Source organism: Mesoplodon bidens (genome assembly GCF_964165515.1).
Source record: "Mesoplodon bidens genome assembly, chromosome: 11".
NCBI classification, from domain to species: domain Eukaryota; kingdom Metazoa; phylum Chordata; class Mammalia; order Artiodactyla; family Ziphiidae; genus Mesoplodon; species Mesoplodon bidens.
The window spans coordinates 44,905,414-44,932,936 of record NC_138167.1 but is presented as its reverse complement, the minus strand read 5'-3'; the positions used below and the strand labels follow the sequence as shown (position 1 = coordinate 44,932,936).

Below are 27,523 nucleotides of genomic sequence, written 5' to 3'. Positions count from 1 at the left end.
TCTGCGTCCGCCTGCCTCAAGGGGTCTGAGCCTCTATGGCCCTCCTCCCCACTCTGGACGGTTCAGGCTTGGACCGAAAGCCTGGGCCTCGGAGGGGTGGACGGCGCGATGGCGGAAGCGCGGCCCCGAGAGGAGCTGGCGGGCAGAGAAATGTGGCCGGCGGCCAGCCCCGCCCCTACCTGTGTAAACCTATCCGCCCGCGCCTAGAGGATAAAAGCGGCCAAGTCGCCCGGAGGTCAGCGAATTCGGCCCCCTGTCGCCCGCCGCTCGGTCCAGCCCGGCCCAGCCAGCATGTCCATCCACTTTAGCTCCCAGGTCTTCAGCTCGCGCTCCTCCGCCTTCCCGGGGCGCGGCACCCAGGTGCGCCTGAACTCGGTGCGCCCCGGCGGCTTCGGAGGCAGCAGCAGCAGCAGCCTCTATGGCCTTGGCGCCTCGCGGCCGCGCGTGGCCGCGCGCTCATTCTACGGGGGCCCAGTGGACGCCGGCATCCGCGAGGTCACCATCAACCAGAGCCTGCTGACCCCGCTGCAGGTGAACATCGACCCCTCCATCCAGCAGGTGCGCCAGGAGGAGCGCGAGCAGATCAAGACCCTGAACAACAAGTTCGCCTCCTTCATCGACAAGGTGAGCGGCCCGCGCTGCCCCAAGCCAGGATCCAGGCCCCAGCAGCCGCCCCGCAGCGCACGTGGGCCAGGGGCTGGGAGGGCTGCTGCCTGCTCTCCTTCCGCCGATATCTGGGACTGTACCCTCTCCATGAACCCTGTAGCTATTTTTGTCCCCCTCGGCCTCCAAGCCCTCTCTTGCAGCAAGCTACCCAAATCTCCCTGCTTTCTCCTCCGGGAATGTGTGCGTGGGTCTGTCCGGTTGCCCTGGTGGGCTGTGCCTGTGAGTCGCTGGGGTTCTTGGGCAGCTTTTGTCATCCGAGTCAGGTTGGGAGCTCCAGACGCCAAGGCCAGGACTTCTTTCTCTGGGCCCCCTTCTCTGAGAGGGGGCTGTGTGGAGTCAGAGATGGGGCAGGGTGAGATTCTCCCCTCCCGCCCCACTTATTATCTAGCAGATGCTGGAAATAAAGGGCTGGAGGGAGGCAGGCTCCTGGCCCCATCGGCCCCAACTACCTGGTCCTTCATCCTCCTTTGGGTGATAGGAGGTGAGGTTATACTTGCCCTTGGAGAGAGCTCATCTGAGGGCACTGAGGGTCACGGGGAAGGGCCATTTAAGAGGTGTTTTTCCTCTTATGTCCCAAAGGGGTGGAGCATAGAGATGGGGGGGGAGCGCACTTGTGGGGCTGGACCCAAGAACTAAGGACTAGCCCCCTGGGCCCCTCTGGCCAGGGGTTCCTCCCTGGCCGTAGAGCAGGCTTTCCCTTTCCTGCCTTTGTGTACCTGTCTGCTTCCCTGGTCCCCCATGTCCTCCTCTCCTTCACCCTTCAGACTGTACACATCCTTCAAGTTCTGGGGCAGCCTCCGCAGGAAGCCCCAGGCCCAGGTTCCCCACCACTGCTGCTCGGCTGCAGACCCCAGATCCTGCTGCCTGAGTTGCTGGTTTTGAGGAGGCCTGCTTCCCACCACCAGTCATTTTGGTGCTCCTTCGGGACTTATTTTCCATTGGCTTGATTGTAGCATCCTGTCCTGAGGCCTTGTTGGAGAAAGAAGGAAGGGGAGAGAGGATACTGAGAGAGGAAGAGATGAGGTCCCAGCCTGAAGGGAGGGGGCCCGAGTCGGGCTCAGGACACAGACAGGAAGGGGGCAGCCCTTCAGACAGGGAGGTGGAGGCCATCGCCTGTGATGCGAGGGGAAGCAGAGGAGGGAGGAGACCCTAGAGCACAAGCACTGGCACATGTCAGTGACCTGAGCCCTGGACACACTCTGAGACAGTTGAGACAGAGAGTCCTGGAGGAGAGGCTTTTTCAGGGTGGGCTTCCTGGAGGAGAGAGCCAAGGGCTAGGGGCCCAGGTTGGGGGAAGAGCCAGTGCGAGCGTGGATTCTGCTGGATGGCTGGAGACCCTCCCAACCACACTGTGGGTGGCACGGTCTGCCTCTCATGAGTTTCCTCCTCCCGCCCCTTCTAGGTTCGGTTTCTGGAGCAGCAGAACAAACTGCTGGAGACCAAGTGGGCACTGCTGCAGGAGCAGAAGTCGACCAAGAGCAGCTGCCTCCTGGGCATCTTTGAGGCCCAGATTGCTGGCCAGCGGAAGCAGCTCGAGGCCCTGCAGCTGGACGGGGGCCGCCTGGAGGTGGAGCTCCGGAACATGCAGGACGTCATGGAAGACTTCAAGAACAAGTACTGCCCCGCAGTACGACCTGCCGGGATCCATGCCCTGGGCCCCTGCGCCCCTCTCAGCTCACCCTCTGCAAATCCTCTCTGGGTCAGGGGTCAGGGGTCAAGGGGTACAGCTGCTCAGTACAACAACTCCCAGAAGGGAAAGTCTTGATTAACACGTTCCCTGCTTCCCCTCTCTCCTCTGTGTCTCTGGGGGCCGTTTCCAAGTCGCTCTGGTTCTTTCTTCTGACTTACTCCCAGTGAAATATCGCAGCCCAGCCCTGATCTGCACTGCTCCCTTCAGAAGCCTGACCAAGGCCCAGGAAAGGGCAGGGCAAGAGATGATGTGTGTCAGAACTTGCATGACCCTCCGATTATTCTAGAACAACTCTGTTTTGTTCCCATGAGGAATTAGAGTCCAGAAAGTTTCAGGGGCTTGATTGAAATCGCATAGTAGGTCATTGGGAGAGCTGGGGCTTGTTTTTGGGCCCCTGACTCCCAGGAGGAGACCTGGAACCAACTTGGGAAGGAAAGAAGCAGAGGGCATGATCATTGTGAGGGATGGAAGGGGTTGTGGAGGCTGGGGGTGGGTGCAGCCAGGGCAGGAACCAGAAAGGAGGCTGTGAGGAGGGGCAGGGAGTGGGAGGCTAGAGGCCGGGAAGGCTGGGTCTTGAGGACAGGCCTTTGAGGTGCCTGCTGAACTCACACTGAATAGAAACCAAAGCCAGAGGCTGGGCCGGGCATCCACCAGCCCAGTGGGCACTCGGGGTAATGAGTGAGTTCTGTGCTCTGCCTGGGGTGGTGGTGTATGACTAAGCCAGAGCAGGGACACTGCCTTTGACTGGAGGTAGAACAAACAAAGGCCTCTGCAGGGAGTGTCTCTCCATTCCCACCCCCCATCCCCACCCCCGACTTCCCTAGGGCAACAGTCAACAGGATTAATCCCACGGCAGGTGGAAGGCACGTGGAAGGCAGGTGGAAGCAGACCGGTGCAGGGCAGGGAAGGCCTGGGACAACCTGTGAGCCCCTGCTGTCAGGTGTGCATGTGTGCACACATACTCCCCCAACCCAGAACCCACGGAGCACTTTCCTGGGGAGCCAGGCTGAGCTCCAGGCCGGGCTGAAGGAGGAACTGGAAGGGGTCCTGAGTGCAGCTGCCCAGGGAGCTCCTATCTGCACATCCTCTGGGCCCAGTGGCACAGCAGGGGTGGACAAACGGCCTCGCAGATATTTTCCTAACTCTTCTAGAGGCCCTGGGGGAGTGGGACTTTGGGGGTCTGGGCTCCGGGAGGGCCTCTGCCTGCCTGAGCATCCTGCTCCCCGCTAAAGCTGCCCCACCTTGCTCCTGCTGTTCTCCAGAAGCTCGTGGACACTGCTGACTTTCTGTTTCTGACACCTATTTTGAATCCTCAAGTAAATACTGGGTCAGGCCCACCTGCCCTCTTGCTCTGTGCCCTGCTTTGCCGGCATCCTCCTATGGGCAGGGAGCTGGCTCCTTGGGAGAAAGAGGGATGGAGGGGGGTGCTCTGGGAGTAGCGATGGGGGCTTGTCACCTAGTTGGGGCTGGTTCTTCCTCCTTCCTGAGTCCATAAGGTTCCTCCTCTTCAGGCCCCTTCTTCACCCTCAGCGGGTGGGATTAAGCAGGTTAAGGTGTGAGCTCAGGCGGCAGATGGCCAGGCTTCAAGTCCGGGCTTTGCCACTTAGCAGCTTGGTGACTGGACAGAGTACCCAGCCTCGCTGTGCCTTTGTTCCTTTCCCTGAGAATCATAGCACCATTGTTATAGGATTGTTGTAGGGCTTAACTGAGAGAATGCATGGGAAGCACATAACAGGGCAGGCCCCGAACAGAGTGGTCCATAAGCATGGCTGCTATTCGTCTTCTCACTCCCCGTATATGCAGCCTTTGTCCTTTTATCCACGTATGTTCCCTGCTCCCTCACCCCCATGCCTGCCAAGACTCAAAGCCCTAGGAACAGCCATATGGAAAAGTCAAGGACATTTTGTTTCGTAGCTGACACCTGTTTTTGCAGGTGTGTCATTAAGGAGGGGTAAAGGTGATGCACGGCAGACTCTCACACCTGGATATGGGGGGATGGAGGCAGAGCTGCACCAACACCAGGCTCCCCTCCTTTACTGCAGGTACGAGGACGAAATTAACCGTCGCACGGCTGCTGAGAATGAGTTTGTAGTGCTGAAGAAGGTGAGGGGTCAGACAGGTAGGGTGGGTGGCATTGTAGGAAGCACAGGGGACAGGGGACCACATGCCTCTCACCTGAGCAGCCAGTAGGGACCTGTGGTCAGGGTCTGGCTGGGTCTATAAGGAGGGAGCGATGGGCTTGGAGAAGGAGAGATATGGAAGCCAGCCTTTTATAAGCCTGCTTCGTGTACGTATGTGCACATATGTGTCTGCATGTCTGTGTGTGTGTATTTGTGTGTAGGTGTGTCTGGCGAGTCACTAGACTTGTTTCTGGGCTTTTGGAGGGGTTAGAATTATGACTACAGGATGGAGGTTAGAAGGGACGATTTCAACCCCAAATAAGGAAGTGCTCTATCAGAACATTTAATTACAGATGAGGGTGGCACATGGCATGCCTGAAATATTTGCTGAATGAAAGGGATGGGGTGCCTTGGGGCAAAGTGAGCTCCCCGTCCCTGGAGGTGTGCAAGTGAGGTCAGAAGGCCTTAGGAATATCTTAGAGAGGATTGACTTAAGATTCTGATTCAAAACACACTCACTCAGCGTTCCAGGCCCATCCACAGAAATGTAACCTGCCCCGGAGTGCTGGGCCCTTGGAGATTCAGGGATGAGTGGAAGTGAGCCCTTTCCACAGGAGCTTAACCACAGCAAAGGATGGCTCTCAGGGGACCAGACTTGCGGTGTTATCTGTTGCCCACCTGCCTTATATCACCCATGCTGCAAGCTACATATTTAGGCTAGAGATTCGCCATCTCTGGAGCGGTGTCCTGGAGTCTGAATGATTTCATGCTCTCCCATTTGACTGATGAGAAGCTGAGGCTCATAAAGTTGAGGTGATTTGTTCAAGGTCACATAGCTAGTAGGTGGCAGAGCCGGGGGTGTGTCTAAACCACTAAAGCCTTTAGGAACTGGTAAAGCACTAGGTTTGGGGCTTCAGGCTGCTTTGGGCTATCGGCGCTGAGTAGGCACCTCCAGTCCTGGGAGTGCGTGGAGATGATGTTCTTCTGGAGCCTGGGCGGGTCCAGTGGAGGGAACTTCCCACCGTGGGCATGTTTCTTGGTAGGGCAGCGGTGATTGGCCCTGGGGGTTGGACAGTACTGGCTTGCTCCCACGCCTGCTAAGTATTTCGTGAACTGAGGACATGGGGTCCCTCTACCCCTCCCAGGATGTGGATGTTGCCTACGTGAGCAAGGTGGAGTTGGAGGCCAAGGTGGACACCCTGAATGAGGAGATCAACTTCCTCAGGACCCTCTATGAGGAGGTGAGAACCTCAGGGGTGGGAGATACGCCACAACCTGCATGTCCTAGCCAGGGGGCTACCTGGTCCACCCCCTGCCTCTGGGTCTGCCCGGGGTGTGTGTTGGGTGCATGTAGGGGAGTTGACCCCTGAATAAAGACCCCTGCTCTTTATTCTTTCTGGACTCAGGAATCCATGGTGGGCGAGGAGCTCAGTAGGAGCTGGGGCAGCACACCAGGGTGGGGTCAGTCAAAACTGGCCTTCCAGAGATGTGGGATGATCATTTGTCAGCAAGGGGGATTGGGAGGGGCTGGAAGAAACCAGGAGGATGTTGAGGGGTCCGGGCTGTGACAGGGTTCACAGGTGGACTGGGTGGGCTGGCAGGGGAGCCTGAGTCAGGAGAGACTGCAGTGCCTGAGGGTTTACAACCACCACTCAGCCACCCTCTCTGCCTGCCCCTCCCATCTCCCCTCCTGCTCAGCTTGCCCTGCTCTGGGCTTCCAGTTCCTTTCTCAGGGAGATTTAAAAACCTCTTCATCCCATCAGTGTGAGTCTCTGGCCTTAGGCAGAAGATAGGGTGGTTGATCATCTGGCTAGTCTGGGACATAGGAAAACGTGAGGCAAATTACAGACCAGTTCTCATTTCTCTTCAGTCTGGTCTTTACCTGAACATCCAGCCTCCATTAGCATCTCCGAGAGAATTTCCACGTGTGTTAATTTCAGGGGCTGGATACTTGAGGCTGACTTTGGGTACTTCTGGCCTCAGTGTGGGCCTTCATATGTCTATCACATGTGTGATATATATGTGTGTGTATATGTATATACATGTATATATAATTATTTTCCTCTCATTATGAAATACATACTCATTGCAGAAAATCTAGAAAATTAAGTAAAGCATAAAATTGAAAACAAGTTTCCTATACCTGCTCTTATCATCTTGATACCTACCTTTTCAGACTTCTTCTCTGCATATGTACACATAGAGATATAGAGATATAGAAATACATATATTTAATAAAGTAGAATCATACCTTTTTTCATGTAACAGTATACCACAGATATAGTTCCCTGCTGTAAATATGGCTGTATCATCGGTGTTAAAGGCTGCGGAGTGTGCATAATAGGGTGGAACATGACTTACTTTACCCAGCCCCTAGTGATCCCCTTCACAACAGAGTTCAACTCCAGTAGCACCTCGCAGCCAGGAGCCACCGCAGTTCACCACACTCTGTCACTTGTTTGTCCGCTGGGATCCTGCCAGGCTCTTTGATTTCAGAAGGTGCTAATGGGCTTTTCTGGGAGCCAGGGCTGGTGGAGCTGTTTAGTAGGTGCTGGGTCTGTGCCCTCTGGCTACCTGGTGACTCACTCCCACTCTGGCCTCTTCTCCCTTTTTCTTTCCCTAGTGTGCGGGGAATCCCAGGATGGGCATGGGGACAGGGATAGGTCATGCCCCAAGTCCTGATGTTCTGTCTGGTCCCTACAGGAGTTGAAAGAGCTGCAGTCCAAGGTCTCAGACACGTCTGTGGTCCTGTCCATGGACAACAACCGCTCCCTGGACCTGGACGGCATCATCGCCGAGGTCAAGGCCCAGTACGAGGGGATCGCCAACCGCAGCCAGGCTGAGGCCGAGGCCTGGTACCAGACCAAGGTGTGTGGCCGCTGGAGACATATTTTCTCTTCCTGGCAGAGTCCTCCGTGGCGGCTTCCCTTACTCCTCACCCTGTCTCAAGCCTTTGGGGCCTGGGTCCCACTGTGCTGACAGGCACCAGGAATTAAATCTGTGGTGGTCTCCAGTGTCCTGGGAATAAGAGGAGGAGAAGGCTAGGTCCCTGCCCAGGGCAAGATTCCAGCCTGATGTGGTGGGGGAGAGGACAGAGGGAATGGACGTGGATTAATAATTATTATAGCTAGAATCTGTCAAGTAAGCACAATGCTAGGCAAAGTTTCAAATGTTTTACCTGTATTGACTCATATAACCCACAGAACAGCCCTGTTAGGTAGGCACTATTATTATCCCCCTTTTACAGATGAAGAAACTGAGGCATGGAGAGGTTAAGTGATTTGTCTAGCTCTGCACAGCTAGCAGATAGAAGAGCAGGGACCAGATCCTGGGTCCAAGGGCTCCAGAGCAGGTTTAATTGCTATATGCACTGGGTGTGGGCAGGGCAGCTGACAGTGCAGGTGCTGAGGGAATGGGCGGGGAGGGGGTGGGCTGGGGCAAACCAGTGATCTGGGGGAGGGAGCCTGAGGGTTTAAAAGCAGCATAGAGCAGTGTCTCTGCAGAGACAGGGAGTCATCCATGGTGTATGCGAGGACACATGTATGCCAATAAGGACTTACTGTGTGACACGAGGCCAGTCCCTTCTATTCTCTGGGACTCATTCTCTTCATCTGTAAAATGGGTGGTGCTGACGAAGGGGTTAATAGGTGAGGATCTCAGACTTCCAGTGATTCTCCAGCATTAGGACATAATGGGCATGGGAAGAGCCCCAGGATCAGTGGGAATGGGCCCGGTGAGCCATCCTTGTCCCCCCCGTCCTGGCTGGGAGGAAACTGAACCCCTCCCCCACCCCACTGTCCGGGAGTCTGGCCTCCTGGCATCGGGCAGAGCTTGCTGGGAGTCAGACTGTCCCTCCCTGGGAAGATAAGCTGGGAGGGCTTGTCACTCAGAACCTGGGGCCTTCCTTGGGTCGGGAGAAGACAAGTTACCTGTAATCACGGTCCACCGTTGCCATACTCTTCTATGTGGTCCCTTCAGTTTGAGACCCTCCAGGCCCAGGCTGGGAAGCATGGGGACGACCTCCGGAATACCCGGAATGAGATTGCAGAGCTGAACCGGGCCGTCCAGAGGCTGCAGGCTGAGATCGACAGCAACAAGAACCAGGTGGGCACCTGCCCTCCTCCTTGGGGCATGTGAAAGGCAGCCAGCTGGGACCACGCTCAGGATGAGGGGCAGGAGGCTGGGGGCGAGGGTCTCATCCCTGCCCCTGCTGCTCTGGGGACGAGGCTGGTGCGGCTCAAGTCTCTAGGGCCCACCTGTGAGCTCTCTAGGACGAAATGTTCCTGGCTAGGTCCTGCTTGACCGAAGGGAGAACAGGAGTCCTAGCTGGGCATGGAGCTTGTGGAAGGAGCCTCAGGCTGGCTGGCTAGACTAGAGCCACCATTCGTTACCACATTGGTACTGAGCCCTCTCCTTGCACCTAGCTCTGGGTGCAACGTGTACCTGGGGGCAGGGGGGTAGGGGGTGGCGGGCCGGAGGTCAGCAGGGTCCCTCACTATGGCTCCCAAGGCCCCGCCCCACCTGCTGACCTCACTACTCACCACTCCCTCTCTGGCTGTGCTCTTGCTGCTTCCTGTAGCTTATATTTACCAAGCATCTTCATGCTTCAGGGCCCTTGCACTTGGTGTTCCCTCTACCTGGAATGTGGTTCTCCCAGCTCTGCACATGGCTGCCCCTTTCTCACCCCTGGGGTTTAGGACAAAAGACCTCTTCTCAGAGATGGCTTCCTCAACCACCCAGCCACTCTCTCAGCAGTCTGTGTGAGGCTCCTGAAACACCTGTCACTCTCTGAAATTTTCTGTCTTATTAATTTAGTATCAACTTATTAATTAAGTATAAATAAGTATTGTCCCCTACCTCCACTGGGATATTAAAAATGCCTTAAGAGCAGGGGCCCCTGTCTGTCTGGTTCACTGTTCCTCCCTTCCCAGCACCTGACACATAGTCAGGGCACAGGTCTCAGACGACAGACTGATGGGAGGAGGTGCTGTGAAGCTGGGGTGGGGGGTATTGATGAGGAAGGGTCCCCCAAGCCCTGACCGAGGCATGGGGGTGCTCGAGGCAGCTAAGCCTGGGCAGGTGTCTGCAGTGGGGAGGGAGGGAAGCTGATGGGTGGTGGCTACTTTCCAGATGAGCCGGGGGATGGGATGTGGGGGTGATTTACCCAGAAATGTCCTCCCCTTGGAGCCCTGCAGGCCTTTTTACATGAGGGTGAGGGTGGAAGCTGCCTCCCGGCACAGATTCAGGGCTGTGAGTCACCAGTGCAGCAAGCCAGTGTCCAGCCCTGGAGGGGAGGCACAGAATAATGAATGGCGGTTTCCCAAACGCCGCAGCTTCTGCCACATCCGGTTCTCCTCTTACCCAACAGGGCAGAGCCAGACCCCGGAGCTGGGGTGTCTGTCACCGTCGGGGGGCTCAGAGGCAGTGTGACAGGGAAGGGCACTGACCAGTGGATGGGGACAGAGGGCATCAGCCAGCCTCCTGGGCAGGACTGGGGGTGTTGGGCAGAGAGGAAGAGTGCATGCTCGGAGGGGAGAGGGTCTGAGGGCAGAGCGCGGTTGTGAGAGGGAAGGAGGAGGAGCACTGAGCGAGGGGATGGGGATGGTGGCTCTCGGAGCTGAACGAGAAGCGGCTCAGGACTAAATAGACCCCTCTAGTGAGGGACGGGCCACGAGAGAGGGAACACTAAGGCCAGGCAGGAAGTGGCAGCTGATGCTCACGCCCGTCCTGAATTGTGTCACCCCTGCCCAAACCTGGGGCCTGTTGACTTGGAGTCTAGGGGTTCCAAGCAGCATCTCTGTACTCCAAGTCTCCCTGTTCTGGGCCTGTTCCAAACTGGTTCCTATTTTGAAGGTGTTTTCGGTTCTGGTCAGCTGCCTGAAATTTGAGGACTAAACTAGAATCCCATAGCCTTGGAGCTCCTCTAGCTAGGGGTCAGGTGTGTGGGCATTTGTAAATCATAACAGCATTTACTCATAATAGTGATCATAATAGCATTTATTAAATGCTTACTGTATACCAGACACTGTGCCAAAGACTTTTGTATTATTTCATTTCATTACTTGCAATATCTCTCTATACATACTGTGATGACTGCTATTTTGGAAAAGAGGAGACTTTTGGCTTAGAAGGGTTGATTCATCCAAGATCACATGGCTTGTAAGTGGCAGAGCCAGAAGTGGAAGCTATGCATTGGGTATCAAAACCCATGTTTGAAACCCCTGGGATTCCCTGGTGCTTGGGAGAGGAGGCTGGTGCCAGTGAAGCCACCATAAGCAAGGTGCCCAGATGCTCACTGCAGCATGGGGAAGCAGGAAGGCAGTGGCTGGTAAGGCCTGCACCCCCAGCTCAAAGCCCCACTGCTCCCCACAGCGTGCCAAGCTGGAGGCTGCCATCGCCGAGGCCGAGGAGCGTGGGGAGCTGGCCGTCAAGGATGCACGGGCCAAGCTGGTGGACCTGGAGGAGGCCCTGCAGAAGGCCAAGCAGGACATGGCCCAGCAGCTCCGGGAGTACCAGGAGCTCATGAGCACCAAACTGGCCCTAGACATTGAGATCGCCACCTACCGCAAGCTGCTGGAGGGCGAGGAGAGCAGGTAAAGACAAAGAATCTGGAAAGGGGATCCTTCGGGGCTCAGTGAGGCCTGGGGCTTGACATTCATCCATTTGCAAGCATTTCCTGTGTACCCTCTTCTGCAGGGCACTGGGTGTGGGAAGTGCAGGGAGGGTACAGATGATGCTTGCTTCTTTGCCCTTGATGAGATGACTTTCGAGAGGGAAAGACCAGATGGTGTAAGCTCAGTGAGAAAGTTGAAGTAATAATGGCGCTTTCGTGTGTGTGTGTGTGTGGCTATTAGCAAGCTTATCTTATTTGATCCTCAGAACACATCAGGTAAGCAAGGCAGGTATTATTGACTCCTTAGTGTACAGAGGGGAAATTGTGGTTAGTTTTATTAATTGAGGGGACAGGGCCAGTGTGCAGTCAAGCTCTGCTGATTCCTGGTCCAGGCATCTTCCATGGCGACAGGCTGCTTCTCACTACATAACTGAGGGCTAAGTCACGTGGTATTGACTGAGCGTGGTGAGGAGGTAAATTTCCCCTATCTCCAGAAATATTTGCGTACTCACCTGCAGCCTGAGATGAAGCTGGGTTGGGTTAGTCTTACAGGGAATTCTTCACAAAAAACTCCACATCTATGTCCATGAAGTTGGGTCTTCATTAGTACCTTGATGGCTTGATTGACTCATTCAGTCAACAGACAGGTGGCCTGGAAGCCTTCTAGTGTCCCCATGTCTTGCCCTTGACCTTTGCCCTGCCCCCTTCCAGGATTTGGGGCTGCAGCTGGGCTTCCCTCACTCCCTCCACTAAATTGAGGCCTCTCCTCCTCCCTGCAGAGTAAACTCATTCCCAAGGCCAAGGGCTTGGTGACAGTGGGACTGTGAGACACAAAACAAACACCAGCTATCTCGGATAGATTTTTAATTTCCAGTGCAAGACCTGTTTCAGCCCCACAGCCTGCTTAAAACAACCCCCTCTCCTCCCTCCCCCATCAGTCCTGGCTGGAGCTGAATTCACTCAGTCAACGATTCACTAATTATTTCAACACATATTAAGTAATTACCGTGTGCCAGACCTCATGCTAAGGACTGGAGATGCAGGAATCAATAAGCTACAGCCTTCTTTGAGGATTTTATGATCTGGTTAAGAGAGGCAGCCATCTACTAAACAATGAGAACAGCTACCATTTACAGAATCCTGTGTGCCCAGGGCTTTAGGTAACATGTTATTTAGCCTTCACAGACAACACTGTGAGGTTGGTACTGAGTTAGGCCCCATTATAGGTGAGAAAATGGAGACTCTGAGACATTCCCAAGGTCATGTAGCCAGTAGGCAGGAGGGCCAAAGTGAAAAGGCTGAAGGAAGGCTGAATGTGTGGGGACAGAGGAAGGAACCTCAGTTCTGCTCGGGGCCTGGACGGAGGGGTGCGGGAGTGCTTCCTCCAGTGCTGAGGAGAGAGCAGCCCTCACAGGTATCTCCTCTGCCCCAGGATGACCGGAGATGGAGTGGGAGCCGTGAACGTCTGTAAGTCCTTGGCTGCGGGCCCATCACCTATGCCGTCCAGACTAGGCTGGGTCTATTGGATGGCACATCGGCCTGAAGGCCTGGCCTTCTGGAGGCTGGGAGCCTCCTTCCCTTCAATAGCTTTCAGCAGTGGCTTGCAGCTCCCATCCAGAGAGGCTCAACAGCCCAGGAGAGCCATGCACGAGGACAGGGTGGGTGCGGGCAGTGTGGGGCAGCCCTCACCTCTGTCTGAGGCTCCTTCTGGGTTGGCCCCTGGCTGTTGGTGGGAAGGGAGGTGGGTGGGAGGAGGGAGACGGGCAGCTATGGCAGGAGGGCGGGGGCCTCGGGCAGTGGGCCTCACGCCGATGGAGACCTCCTCCCTTCTCTCTCAGCTGTGGTCAGTTCCACGGGCGGTGCTGGCAGCCGGCTGACCTTCGGGGGAACCATGGGCAGCAATACCCTGAGATTCTCCAGTGGTGGAGGGCCTGGGGCCCCCAAGGCCTATTCCATTAGGACCACATCCGCCCCAGGCAGGTGCACCCGCAACTGAGCCCCTGATGTGGGGAGACACATACCCTCTCCTCCCATCGTCACAAGAGGACCTCCATCCCTGGTCCCATCCCTGGTCCCAAGACTGCAAGGCAGTCTGAAAAATGATGTCAGAATAGCTTCCAATAAAGCAGCTGCTTTCTGAGGCTTGGGTGAGCCCATGCCCAGCACCTGGTATCCTGGCTTCATTAGGCTGGGCGGGGAAGGCGGTGGGGAGGGGAGGGCTCGAGAGAGCACAGGGTAAATACTGCCCTGTGCTGCCCTGATAACTGGGACAGTACATTGGTGACATGGGGGTGCTGCTCTATGGAACTTGACTCTTATCCAGAGTGAGGCCTTGACCCCTCCCAGGCCTGGGCCTGATTCCAGCTCCTCTCCTGAAGAAGCCCAGAAGCCCCTGGAAGTTTTGGCTCTGCCAGGAAGTGGGCACTAGAGTCCTCTCCTGCTGAGGGCGTGGGAGGGCTGTTTTCACCCACCCCCTCCCCCAGCCAATGCCCTGTGCTGTCAGAGAACATTCCTCAGTGGTGAGAAGACCACACATTTAGCTGCCCTAGGCCTGGGTTTGGGGTGGACCAGCCAACTGGCAAATCAGCCCTTCCTGGGAGAGAGAAGGAGCCAGGCGGGGCATAAAGTTGTCCCCTGGGAGACGCAACCTCAGTCACCGTGGGAGGGTTTAGGAGGCAGGGGAAGCAGCAGCAAGTCCACGCTGGAGAGGCCCTGGGACCAATCTGTCCGTTAGAAGCCACAGGCGTCCAAGCCTCCAGAGCAGCCGGAGTCAGAGTTGGCTCTTTGCCCAGGGCTGGGGGAAACCAGTCATTTAGACTCTTGGGGTTGGAGGGGAGCTGCCAGAGCTGCGGGCGAGTAGCCCGCCCTCCCTGGAGAAAGTGAAGAGACAAGCGGGGAGAGAGATGCAGGAGCAGAAGGCAGCAATTGGGCAGGGCAGGCCGGCTGGTTCCCAAAGCCCTTCTGCCGCAAGCCCAGGGGCTTTCCGAGCTCTGGGACCCGCTGCCGGGGACGGTTGGCTCGCGGAGCGGTGTATTTACGAAGCAGAAGTCCCCAGGCAAACCACACCAGGTGGCTGCCGCCACTGCTTTGGCCACAGGGCGCGCACACGCCGGTGCTCACCCCCAGGTTCCCGCTGCAGCGGGCGCTGCAGACGCTGCCCGTCGCCGGCTAGGAGCCGGACACGCAGAGGTCCCCGCAGACGAGCCCGCCCCGGGAGCTGCTGACACCTGCGGGGGGCCGGGGAGGGGAGAGAACAGGGCTGAGTCTCCTCGCAAGGTCGTCACCAGCGGCTCCTGCCTAAGGGCCAGAGTCCCCCAACCCCCTCTTCTCTTGCTCAGAGCTCCTTCCTTCTATTTCTATTCCCCCTTCCCCCTCAAACAACCTCACACCTGGGCACTTCTTCCAGTAGTCTAACCTCAAGCATCCTTGATAAACTGTTAGCCCAGGCCCTCCCTATAGGCTGAAATAGCTATTTAAGTTACCATAATTGTTCACTGCCACATCCCCCTCCTTCCTTTCAGGGTCTTAAACTGTGCCCCCGTCCCCACCCCACCCCCGCCTCCTGTTTTTGTAAATAAAATTTTATTGGAACCCAGCCACACCTATTCCTGAAGTATTGCTATGGCTGTGGCTGCTTTCACATTACAACAAGCTAAGCAGTTGAGCAGAGACTGCATGACCTGCAAGCCTAAAATATTTACTATTTGGCCCTTTAAGAAAAAGACTGAGCACCAGGAGCCCCAAGCTCTTATTTCAGAACCCACAGTATAGATAACTCACATTTACAGCACCAATGCCCTTAAACAACCTTGTGGGGAGAGGAGAGTCAAAAATTAGCTGGGGAGCAGAACTTGCAAATTCCCTCCTCCAAGTAATCATGATGCAAATTAGATGCAAATAATATGCAAACATGCTCCTAGCTCTAAGCACAGCTTGGAGGATGAAGAGACATCATCCCCACAGATGTGGTCCTCACCCCTGCTCCTCGCCCTCCAGCAGGCGCCTGTAGGTGGCGATCTCGATGTCCAGGCCCAGCTTGGAGTTCATCACCTCCTGGTACTCCTTGAGCAGGCGGGCCATGTCCTGCTTGGCCTTCTGCAGGGCCTCCTCCAGCCCGGCCAGTTTGCAGCGGGCATCATTAAGGGCCGCCTCGCCTTGCTGCTCCGCCTCGGGCACGGCAGCCTCCAGCTTGGAGTTCTGGGGGACAGGGGAGGGTTATTAAGGCTCCTTCTCCTGGATTTAGGGTCAGAGACCAGGTATCCAGTGACCATTGACTCTCAGAGGAAGAAGGGGCCTTACTCGTTTGTTAGGTCAGGGTTGCAAATTAGTGAGCTTGGGGAATGTTGGCACAGCGTCCTTAATTTTTGAAATTTAATGTAAAATTCCGAATTCCTGGCTTCTCTTGAAAAACCAGAGGATGCGGCCACACTGTACCTGCATTTCTGTAGGGCCTGCCTCAGTTGGCTCTGATCAGCTCTGCCCGTTTGCTTTGTTTTCCAGTTTACCACACCCTAGTGCCTTCCGTACAGCCTGCTTCACTCACTTACTAACCTCTGGGGACATCTAAGTGTGTGGTCAGTGATCTAGAACAATGGGCCAGAGAGGTGAAATGGCTTCCCCCAAATCACATGGTGAGCTAGTGGCAGGGCTGGTTTGAGAGCCCAGGTTTCCTGCCTCTCAGACTGGTGCTATTTCCTCTGCCCCATTCTGACCCTGGGACCATGAAAGCCCTGGTCATTCCGTTCCCCTCCATAGCCCTCCCCCTGCACCCCCCATTCAGCGGGAACGGAGAGCATTCTCCATGGAGAAGACTTGCCTAAAGTTTGATGTTGCTCCTTCTCCCACACTTTGGCAAGGTGTCTGACTTAAATCCCCCTGCTGCAGGCCAACCCTGCTCTCTTTCTACTCTGAGGGGTGGGCCAGGCTTCTGTACTTGGCACTTGGCATTCTCAACCTCTCAACCTCAGCTGTCAGACTCTGGATCGTGCGTTTCAGCTCATTGATCTCCTCCTTGGTGCGGCGCAGGGTCTCCCCATGCTGGATCACTGTGGCCTTGATCTCCTCACACTGGAGGGAAGCACAGATGCTCATGGGACACAGGATATGCCATCCCATTGAGCCCCACAGTTTGCACCTCGGCCACCCCATCCTGAGAGCTGCCTGCCCTTCCCTTACCCATCCCACCTAGACAAAGGCCAAAGCCCTTTTAGCATCTCTCCTGCTAATACTTTCAGCTTTTAGCATCCCTGTTCTGGGAAGGGGGCGCTGGACCACTCACCTTGCTGCGGTACCAGGACTCAGCCTCAGCCTGGCTGCGGCTGGCCATGTCATTGTACTGAGCCTTGATCTCCGCGACAATGCAGTCTATGTTCAGGTCCCAGCTGTTGTCCATCTTGACGAAGACTGAGGTGCCTGAGATGTGGGCATGGAGGACCTGGAGCTCCTGTGGGGGAGTGGGGGAGTGGTAAGAGCTTCCTGGACCATAGCCCCACTCCCGGAAGCCCTCTTTCTCATGGTCCTTCCCTGTCCCCTGCCCTTGCTTCCTCCACAGCCTCACTGTCTGAAGCCCCAATACAAAGGTGACATCTCCCCTTCAACCCTGGAGCCTCTCAGTGCTCCTCAGGACCAAAGTCCCAAGGCTGAGAGGAGCCCAGCTCTGAGGCTTGCTGCCTGATTTCAGTCAGGGCCTCTGAAATCAGGCAGCAATTTACAATTTGTGCCTGATTTGTGAATATACAATTTGTGATAATTATCACCACAGTAACCAGGAACAACAGCTTGTTTGGGTTTGGCAGATAAGACAAGAAGCTATACTTTTTCATCTTCTGACAGTAAACCTGCCTCGGGTCCCTCAACTCTGCCCTGTGCTCCCCTCACCCAGGGGTTTCAGAAGCCAGATGGTGGCAAGTCCTTTCCAACGTCCAAATACCATCCTCCTTGCTGCCCCACTGCTCTGTGGCCCCTCACCTCTTTAAACAGCTGCTGCAGGAAGTCGATCTCCTGGGTCAGGGCCTCCGCATCGGCCTCCAGGTCTGACTTTTGCAGGTAGCCGCAGTCCACAACCTAAAGGGAGAGGGTGGCACAGGAGTCTCGCTGGGGAGACAGCACAGAGCTCTCCCCACCAGGGAGGGGCACCCCATCAGGCTGGGCACACTCCCTGGGCCCTCCTTAGCTGCTCATTCCAGTGTCTGGTGCCATGGCATTGATGAAGTCCTTTACTCACTCAGTTCAAGGGGTCAGAAGCAGGTCTGGGTAAGGGAGGGGGTCCTGAGGTTTCCAGGCATTTCCTCTGGTACCCGCTAGGATGATCCCTCTAGAATGCACAGCTTGCACTATCATGAGACTTAGGATCTGGTGTAAAATGGCTGTTTTAATGATGATCCACCCCTCTCTGCTCTGGAACCTCATGGAAAGAAATCTAGAGATCTGTGGTCAGAAGAAGTCCCAGGGATCAACTCTGCTCCCGAGCCAATGCGACTCAGGGCGAGACCCTTGCTTGGTCTCTGTGCCTCAGTATACTGATGGCAGTTATGCTGAGTCAGGTCTAAGAGGTGAGGAACAACAGCACTGTTCATGCCAGCATCTCCCAGCTGTTGCTGGCCTGAGGATGGAGCCATCCCCAAGCATTCATGTACTCTTCCGTTCACAAAAATTTATGCAGTGCCTATTTTCCACCAGGCACAGGGCAGAAGGAGGAGGGAAGCCATTGACCCAATGGGAGTGACCTTGGATGGTGAAGGATTACCCTGCTTGAAGCAGGCAGTGTACTCTGATGTGCAGGGCCACCCAGGGAGCATTGGGGGCATTTGGGGAAAGAAATAGGGGAGAGAGGTTGGGCTGTGTGATTCTGGGGAAGTTGCTCAGCTTTTCTGAATCACAGAGAGCTCCCTCTGCCTCTGTCCTTGGTTCTGAGTTGTGGGACATGTATTCTGGGGTCACTCACCTTCTTCGGGGCCACAGATTCATTCTCAGCGGTGGCCCTTAGGGCCACTTCCTCTTCATACCTGGGGACAAAAAGGGCACAAGTTTCAGCGGCTAGAGTTTCAATAGGCTGGGATTTGAAGAGAAAAAAAGAGAATGAAGGCCCAGACAAACACATTCCAGGAACTGGATTTTTTTGGAGGTGGTCATAGAATCAAAGTGTCCATCCCTTTCCTCTGGGTACTCAAGCCAACCATGTCACCCATTGCTCTTCCTGTTTCAGGGCCAGGGTTGGTGCCTCGCACATTTTTGTAGGGCTCCTCTCTGCTTCTGAAAGGTAATTCCCTGGAGGTGGTGGTGGGCACCCTGACCTAGTTCTGGTGGCCCCTTTTCCTGTCCTCCTTACTTCCTTATCCCTACCCTACTTCAGGGCCCAACACAGCACCTGGAACATAGAATAGATGCTCAATAAATGTTTGATAAATTAAAATAAACACATAATGATGAGGTGGCTGGAGCAGCCCAGACTCTCTCCAGTGTTTCAACTCCCATCCCAGAAAAGAAAAATTTCCCCCGCAGGTTTCCTGTCACTCTCTTCTTCCAAACGGAAAGTTCTTCTTGTGGTCTAACTGAAATCTATCCTGCTTTGACTTAACCCGATTTCCTTTCTCCACACCCTCCTCCCCATACCCTCACTCCTTCTTGTAGCCCTCCAGCACCTCCTGCATGTGGCTGAGCTCCGAGGCCAGCCTCCCGCTGTCAGCCTCCACGCACTCGGCCTCCCGCCTCAGCATCTGGATGTAGCCCTGGAACAGGGGCTCCAGGTTGCTCTCGCAGCACTGGCGGTTCTGGTAGAACTGCCACTTGGTCTCCAGCAGCTTGTTCTGCTGCTCCAGGAAGCGCACCTGGTGTGGAGGTGGGCGAAACTCAGTGGGAGGAGCCAATATCCCCAGCTGTCCTGACAGAGCAGGCAGAGTAAGAAGGAACTAGCAGAGAGGTGTGAAGAGGCAAAGGATGGATGGAGGGCATGGACTCTGCTGGGCTCTTCTGGCCTGGGGAGGCAGCTGGAGAATCCTTGTTTCATGACTGCTTATTCAGGTCTGAGTCAGGGTCTGTCCAGGTGGGCCTGGATGGGGTGAGTGAGAAACTGAGGGGGATTTGGGCTGTGCTGGGTTGGGCTGGGTGGTGGGGACAGGTAGGGGTAGAGGGTAGTGACAATCAGGGAAGGCTTCCTGGAGGGAAGGAATGTAGAGCAGGGTTGGGAGGGAGAGAATAGGAGGAAAGCCTTTCCTTACGAGCTCCCCCCGGGCAGGGCCTATGGCTTATGTATCTCTCTCCTCAGTGGCCAGCCTGGGGCTTGCTGAGCAGTTGTTTGAATGGATGGTCGGGCTGGGAAGGGCTTCCTAGTGCCGGTAGTTGGAGAGGGCAGTCTCTCAACAAGCAGGATGCCTGGGATCTGAGGAGGCATAGGGGAGAGTGGGCTGTGGTCGTAGGTGGCCTAAACTCCTATGCTGGACACTCCTATGTGTCTGGAGGCCAGGCAGGTAATGTGAACGGGGGAAGGTTTTGGAAAATAGGGAGGGTGGGGACTGTAGGGAAGTGAAGCATGAAAGCCTTTGCTGGAAGTCATTCAAACCTGGAGAGGTGCGGAAGCAACAACCACTGTGCCAGCCAGAAAGGACATCAGCAAACAAGACCAGGTGCCCTGGCCTCCAGGTTTCCCTTTCTCAGAATTTTTTTAGCTGGAGTTGAGATGTTACCTTGCCTTTTAGCCCTGGTATCCTTTCATCCAACTCGATGAGTGCAGCTGGAAATCCCCGGTTGGAACTTCCAGAGATGGGGAATGGGGACTGCTGATATTATATGGGATCATTTTAGGTGGTCTTAGCTGACACGGCTCGGGCTGTGGTGGGGAGCTGCATGGCTGTCTTGGTCCTCATCTTTCCTTTCCAAGTCATGGCCAGCTCACAACTGCACTGTGCACAGCTCTGGGGCTGAGAGGGGAAGCCACTGCCCAGTGTCTCACAGAGAATCATTGGAGAAACTGGACATGGAGCCCAGGCCACCTGCTCCTGGGTCAGGACCCTTTCCGCTCCCCTCCCTGGCTTTCCCAGGTGTGAGTGCCAGCAGACTCAGGATAGAGTGCCTGCTGATGTGGACAAGCTCCTGCTGGAGGGGTATGGGGGAGCTGGACCCCAAGCTTTGGACCCTCCAGCCCCAGGGACCTGGAGAGCCAGGGAGAGCCTGGGCTTGGAATCCTGCTCCGCCACCCACTCTAGGGGGGTGGGGTGTGGGAGGGAGGGCCCTGGGGCAGGCCCTGCACTGCGGGTGGTGATTCTCAAACATGAACCCTTCACCGGCTGACTTCAGGATTTTGTCATCCCCTTGCTCTATTTTACTAATGATTTATCTATAAATGGATTTGATTAACATTCACACTTAAATGGGGCTAATTCACACTTATATTACCACCATAATTGTAAAACCAGCATCACTAGTCATACATAAGAGGAAATCAGAAAGCATGAAATTCTAGCTGAAATTGTTGCCCCAGACAACTTTGAAGCTGAGGCTTGCTCTCCTTTATTAAGAGCATGAGAGTAGCACGTATTAGAGGAATATTAAAGACATATTAGTACCCAAGGAGATTTTCTCCATTTGATCTTTTTTTAAATATAAATTTATTTTATTTTTATTTATTTTTGGCTGCGTTGGGTCTCGTTGCTGCACGCGGGCTTTCTCTAGTTGCAGCGAGCGGGTGCGCGGGCTTCTCACTGCGGTGGCTTCTCTTCTTGCGGAGCACGGGCTCTAGGCAGGCGGGCTTCAGTAGTTGTGGCTCACGGGCTCTACAGAGCAGGCTCAGTAGTTGTGGTGCACGGGCTTAGGTGCTCTGCGGCATGTGGGATCTTCCTGGACCAGGGCTCGAACCCGTGTCCCCTACGTTGGCAGGCGGATTCTTAACCACTGCACCACCACCAGGGAAGCCCTCTCCATTTGATCTTAAGGATTGAAACAAACTGAAGAGATGAGTTTTCTCATCAGGTGTTTCAATGTTATTTAACGCTTTAATAGACCACCTAAAAATATCACACAAAATATCAGCAGTCCCCATTCCCATTTCTAGGAGAGACTGGCCTGGAAATTCTCAGGTCCTCCCAGGAATTCCAGGCTCAGGAAGGGTGGGATCAAGGACACTCATCTTGTCTGGGGATTCTGCCCATCTGGACAGAGGCTGTGTATAATAACAGTGCTCTAATCAGGAGCCCCTTCTCTACACTCATCTCTCTGTGTCTGTCTGTATCCTGAATGTGTGTCCACTTCTTCCATCAGACTCGGGGCTCACCTGGGCCACATCTCTCCTGCCCCCGGACTACCCCTTCAGTGCCTACCCAGGAAGGGAGGGTTCAGGAAGGGTGTGATCAAGGACACCCACCTTGTTGATGAAGGCAGCGAACCTGTTGAGGCTCTTGATCTGGCTCCTTCTCCTCGTGCTTCACACACTGCACGTTGGGGTCGATCTCCAGGTTGAGGGGCGCGAGGAGCCTCTCGTTGACCGACACGGTGGTGAAGCAGGGCGGGCTGGGGCCGCACACGCCGCCGAAGCGGTACCCGAAGCTGCGGCCGCAGGAGCCGGCGCGGAAGCCCCCGGTGAGGCCGCGGTAGCAGGAGGTGCCGCGGTAGGGGGCGGCCGTGATGCAGCAGTGGCCGGGCCGGGGCCGCAGGCTGAGACGCAGCTGAAGGCGTGGACCCCGCAGGGGGCGCCGAAGCGCGAGGAGAAGCAGGACTTGGTGAGGCGGCGGTGGCAGCGGGCGGCTGGGTCTCGAAGCCCGCGCTGCGCCTTATAACGCGGCCCGTGGGCCGGAGGAGGGAGCGCGCGGCCCACGCGTTTACGAGCTTGGAGGTCGGGCCTGGCGCCTCTGCGAGCCGGGAATCAAAGGGACCTGGGCCGCCCGGTCGCCTCTGTAAAATGGCGTTCGCCTCCCGCCCGCGCTTTATGGCGCCGGGAAGCGCCTGCTCAGCTCCGTCGGCCGTACGCTGCGGACTCCAGGTGGGCCGCCTGCGCCCCTCTGCAGGGACTCGGCTGGGTAGCGCGGGTCATTGGCTCTAGTCCCAAGCTGGGCAGCTGGGCACACCCGGCCTCCACGTCTATCCCAGCCGGCGCCATCACCCTGCTGGCTGGGTAGCTTTGGTCTTAGTCACCTGTGCATCTCTGCATGCTGGGTGTGTGTGTAGGGCGTAGGAGAGGGAATGTGTGTGAATGTGTTGAAGGGGAGGCGTCTTAGAGGTCAGTCCTGGAGATTCTTGTTATGAGCTGGGACAGGTGAATAACCTTTCTGAGCCTCAGTTTCCTCATGTGCAAAATAGGGATCCTAATAGTACCCATGGGAGAGTTGTTGAGAGAACCTAATGGCACAACGGACTGGAGAGCAGTTAGGGCCCTACCTGGCACTTAATAAGAGCTCCATAAATGTTTTTTTGTTCTATTTATTCTATTATTAATAATTTGCCATTCATCCTGTCTCCCTTGGGGCAAAGACTTTCCCTTCTGTTTCTCAGGACTCAGCTCATAGCCTCTCTCCTAGTAAGGTTGACTCCCCCACCCCCATCCCCTATCCCCCTCTCCACTCTGCCTGGGGGAGGGGAGGGGAATTTGCATTTATGGAGTACTTACAATGTGTGAGGACTTTATAATGCATTATCTCATCCCCAGGGCATTCTTCTCAGGTCAGAATTATTGTGCCCGTTTACCTGATTAGGAAGGGGAGCTCGGAGTGGTCCAAGGACTTGTTTAAGGTCAAGCACAGAAGGCTCCATAGAGGGGCAGAATCAGAATCTGAAAGGAGGCTCCCAGCCCTTCCCCAAGGTGGCCCCTCTCAGGGTTTGAGTCTTTAGGACTGAGTGAGGGTTAAGTTCCTCCTGGAGTCAGGAGCCCAGACTGCTAGGCTTTGGGGTCTTAGAGAAATCAGCCTGATCCAAAGCCTTCTTCTCAACTGATGCTTGGTCATGGCCACCAACACTAGAAGGCTACGATCCATCACAGTGGAAGTTAATTATGTGTCCAGCTATGGACAGAGAAAACCAGAGTATAAACTCAGCAGCCAACATTAAAGAGAAATATGCAGATCATCCTTAGCTTCCTTTGCTTTTAAATATGAGTTGTCATTGTGCAAGGGGTAATTAAATCCCAGAACCTCAGAGGTCACCATGGCCAGCCATGCCTGCCTTTGGCTGCCTGGCATCCCATTTCTAGGGAATGCCCCACTGCCCCCACCCCCTTGCTTTCTTTCCCAACACTCTTCTGGGCCTGAATCCCTTTGGTCCAGCTTTGATTTCGCAGGGGTCTCAGTGCAACCTTAGTGCCATCCTCTGTGGAATATGGAGTGCAGCTCCACAGTTGTCTGTGCTTCCACTTCTGGCTCCAGCTGGGGTCACCAGCCGTGTGATTAATGGCTTCAGGATTATGAATTTCTATTCCAATTTTCTTCAGGGAATAGTAGTATTGGCGACGTCTTCCCTTGGTATCTTTCTCACAAGAGGAAGTGGACTTACCCCAAAGCATTTAATTTCCCTAATTTAATTAAAGATTTAAATTAGACTTACAGGAGCACTTTCATAGGCTTGCTTGGACCTCCTTCTGGATTTTGGCGGGTGGATGGAGCAGACTTTCTGTGCTATCACGATCAGTGAGGAAGTTAATAATCAGCTTTTGTTCACACTGATAATTAAGTGTATTTACAGTCCCGAGAGACCGGAGGGCTGCAGACTGAGTTGTGCCCTCTAAGAACACAACTCGAAGGGGATGGAATTGACAGGTTTGACAGCTAGAGCACAGTGGTCCCCCAAGTGTCAGTACTAATCCCTGACCCAGCCTCAGGGACACATGCTCCCTGGTGTCCCCGTTATTATTCTTGGAACCCAGTGGGGAGAAATGGGCTAAAGCATGAGAGATCTCAGACACAATCAAGGACAGACTTCCCCATAAAGAGGGTTGGTAGTCACAGGTGCTGGGGAAGAGAGAGCTGCTCCATTTTCAGCCAGATCTTCTAGAAATCGTTCCCTTGCCCCCTTTATCTCCAATCTACCGGTCTACTGATGAAAAGCTAATGCTCTGTCTTGGTGCTGTGTTTCTTTTTTACCCCACTGTGGGCCCCTGGAGCCAATTCAAGGCAGGGAGCAAATAGACACACAACAGGAACCAGGCTCAGAGCTCAAAGGAGTCTGCAGTACCCAGACAGGGCAGGCATACGCAGAAGACCTTAATACAAGGCTGCAGGGGGTCTGGCTCTAATGCAGGAACACCATTCCACCGGGGTCAGCTGAGATGTCCTGGGTAACGTTCACTTCAGATGGGTATGGGCCAGCAGGAAGGTTAGCCAGGGAAGGTTTCCCGAGGAAAGCTTGGTCATTGATCCCTGGCATGGTGAAGCCAGGCATGAGAAAGGACTTTTCCACTCGATCATGGGATACTTGGACTAATACCTGCAGCCATTTCAAACGATAGAGAGAGGTCCTCGTGTGTCTGTTGGCGTGGGGAAAGGGCTGGTGTGGAAGCGCGGGCGGGGGGATGGATCCTGCAGGATGCTGGAATTACAGGTGTCTGGATGGCATTCCTCTGGGCAGCAGGTGCGCTTCCTGGAGCAGCAGAACAAGCTGCTGGAGACCAAGTGGCAGTTCTAGAAGAACGGTCAGTGCTGCGAGAGCAAACTGGCGCCCCTGTTCAATGGCTACATCGAGATGCTGAGGCAGGAGGCTGAGCGTGTGGAGGCCGACAGCGGGAGGCTGGCCTCGGAGCTCAGCCACGTGCAGGAGGTGCTGGAGGGCTACAAGAAGTGAGTGTATCGGGGGAGGTCCACTTCTCTCAGAAGGGGTGACATGATATGACAACTGGGGAGCCACTGAGCACACTGGCCTTAGAAATTTCTTTCTTCATTAACCCACTTTGTGCTTTCGTCAGCTTTAAGGGCGGTGACAGGAAGACACATGTAAAGAAGCTGAAATGTCAGCAAAGAGCCTTTTTCCATTGCATTATGAACTTCTTAGGATAGGGACCATACCCCTGTTCATGCATCCATCCATGCATCCCATAAGCCTGTTCTGAGCACTTACTCTATTCCTTTATTGTGCTAGGTACTAGGGGTACAAAGAAATGACCCCACCTCTTCTCCACTGTTCACAACCACTGGTTCAAGTTGCTAATTCCGTCCACCTTTCCAGGCAATCAGTTTGTTATATTAGAGTAATAACAAAACCCAGATCTTTAAAACGGATCATGCTTAAGTTAGAGAAATGTACGATAAGGGAAGTGGGTGAGAGGGATGTTTCAGACATCCTGGGGGAGGGGTGTGATGGGTCAGGTGGGACCCTGCTTTCTATTAGGTTGGGCTCTCCTTTCCATTACTAGCCAAATATCTGAATAATTTCCCTTGTTCCAAATCCCCTTCCCTTGTGGAGGTATGAAGAGGAGGTTGCCCTGAGGACCACAGCAGAGAATGAACTTGTCAGAATCAAGCAGGTGAGTGGGTGTGCCTGTGGGCCAGGAGCCTGGGAGTCTGGCAGTTCTCAGGGCATCAGTACACCCTTGTTCAGTTAATAAGCTCATATTTTATTCTAACCCATGGAAGGGCATTTCCCTTCTCACACCCCAGGAGATCAACAGGGCAGGAATTCTCTGGCTCTTCCTTTACAGGGCCGCCCAGAGAGATAGAAGGACTTTCCAAAGTCACATATGACATTTTGCTGGAGTTACTGGGAGACCTTAGTTCCCTGATCCTTGACTTCTGGATCTATGCCTATGATTTGCTTTGCAGGGCTGGGGATGGGATAGGGGCAGGTGGAGCCCCCTGGAAAGCCTCTGCAATGACTAGGGACTGCTGTGTGTTTGTGTCTCCAGGAGGTTAACTGTGCCTACGTGTGCAAGGGAGATCTGGAAGCCAGTGCCCACAGCCTGGTAGAGGAGGTGGACTTCCTGAAGACCCTGTATGAGGAGGTGAGCACCAGCAGGGACGACATTACTCAGCCCTCCTCTCTGATTCCCAGGCCAGTCTGTGTACAGAGGAAACAGACAGGGGGGTCTGCAGCTTGAGGGCTTTGGAAATGGTGGGCTCATGTGAGTGTGTGTGTGTGTGTGTGTGTGTGTGTGTGTGTGTGTGTAAAGGGGGAATGTGAACTCTGCTCTACTTGGCTCCGGATGGTGTAAGTAATGTGAATGGCTATTGGCTCCACAGGAGATGAGAATCATGCAAGCCCATATTTCACACACCTCGGTCATTGTCAAGATGGACAACAGCCAGGACCTGAACATGGACAGCACTGTGGCTGAGATCAAGGCTAACTATGATGACATTGCCAGCTGCAGCCTAGCTGAGGCTGAGAGCTGGGACCACAACAAGGTGACTGTCCCCGGGCACCTGCCTCCTTGACATGGTGGGAGGGATGGGTGGTATATATTAACAAGGCTTCTTTTGTCCAGGGATTCTGATCCCTAGAGGTGATGAAAGAAGTGCAGACAGCTCTCAGGTTACAGTAGCAGGACATGGCTGCCATGTATGGTTGCACAGGCTGAGCACTGGACAACCTGCACTATCATGGGAGGTATCCTGAGCTTCATGAGCCTCTCTGCTTCCCTCCAGTGTGAGGAGATCAAGGCCACTGTGATCCGGCATGAGGAGACCCTGCCCCGCACCAAGGAGGAGATCAACGAGCTGAACCGCATGATCTGAGGCTGATGGCTGAGGTCGAGAATGCCAAGTGCCAGGTAGGGGTCTTTGAGGCCCACGCAGGGTCCCACAGGCAGTGTGTGTGCCCACCTGGATCTCACCATTCATTCTCCAGCTCATTTGCATGACTCAAGTCCCAGGTTGTGGCCACTTGGGGAGACCCAGGTGATGAAGAGCAGAGATCTGTTCCTGGGGTGATCCCAGCTGGGTGGAGAGACTGGACACATCCAGGGATTGGACACAGAGACCCAACTTGTTCTCTTCTGGGCCCTTAGAACTCCAAACTGGAGGCTGCAGTGACCCAGGCTGAGCAGCAGGGCGAGGCAGCCCTTAATGATGCCCGCTGCAAGCTGGCTGGGCTGAAGGAGGCCCTGCAGAAGGCCAAGCAGGACATGGCCTGCCTGCTCAAGGAGTACCAGGAGGTGATGAGCTCTAAGCTGGGCCTGGACATCGAGATCGCCACCTACCGGCGCCTGCTGGAGGGCGAGGAGCAGAGTGGGTGCAGCCAGCACAGTTGGGGCCGGAGCCTCATTTGCATAGACGTGGCCCACTTTTTTGCTGCATACTTCCCCAGCCCCCATTTCTTCTTCTGCTTCCATCTGGGAACCCATTCTGGCCTCCTCCCTTCCCCGAGGGGAGGCTATGGGGAATAATCTTAATTGAGGTCCACTGCCTGATTTCCAATAGGCTCCTACATGATTGAGTTAGGGACAGTGGTTTGCTGGTTCTCTGAGGATAAAAAGTCTCCAATTTATAATATTTGCTGATTTCAGTAGTGTAAATACTTGTATCATGG

At 54.8% G+C, this 27,523-nt stretch overlaps 1 protein-coding gene across 1 annotated transcript; it reads left to right on the top strand.

Annotated features, from left to right (window-relative positions):
• The first annotated feature begins 222 nt into the window (after positions 1–222).
• Positions 223–27,395, top strand: LOC308625733 (uncharacterized protein). The gene is given in 24 exon segments (XM_081250229.1): positions 223–624; positions 2,069–2,280; positions 4,399–4,459; positions 5,622–5,717; positions 7,180–7,344; positions 8,455–8,580; positions 10,849–11,069; positions 12,522–12,556; positions 12,928–13,082; positions 14,216–14,365; positions 15,086–15,283; positions 17,069–17,119; positions 18,719–18,810; positions 20,125–20,187; positions 21,535–21,658; positions 21,733–21,798; positions 24,497–24,685; positions 24,689–24,840; positions 25,463–25,523; positions 25,902–25,997; positions 26,236–26,400; positions 26,641–26,725; positions 26,728–26,765; positions 27,003–27,395. Coding segments are annotated over 24 exon segments (3,312 nt in total). The 5' UTR covers positions 223–291; the 3' UTR covers positions 27,381–27,395.
• The last annotated feature ends 128 nt before the right edge of the window (positions 27,396–27,523 follow it).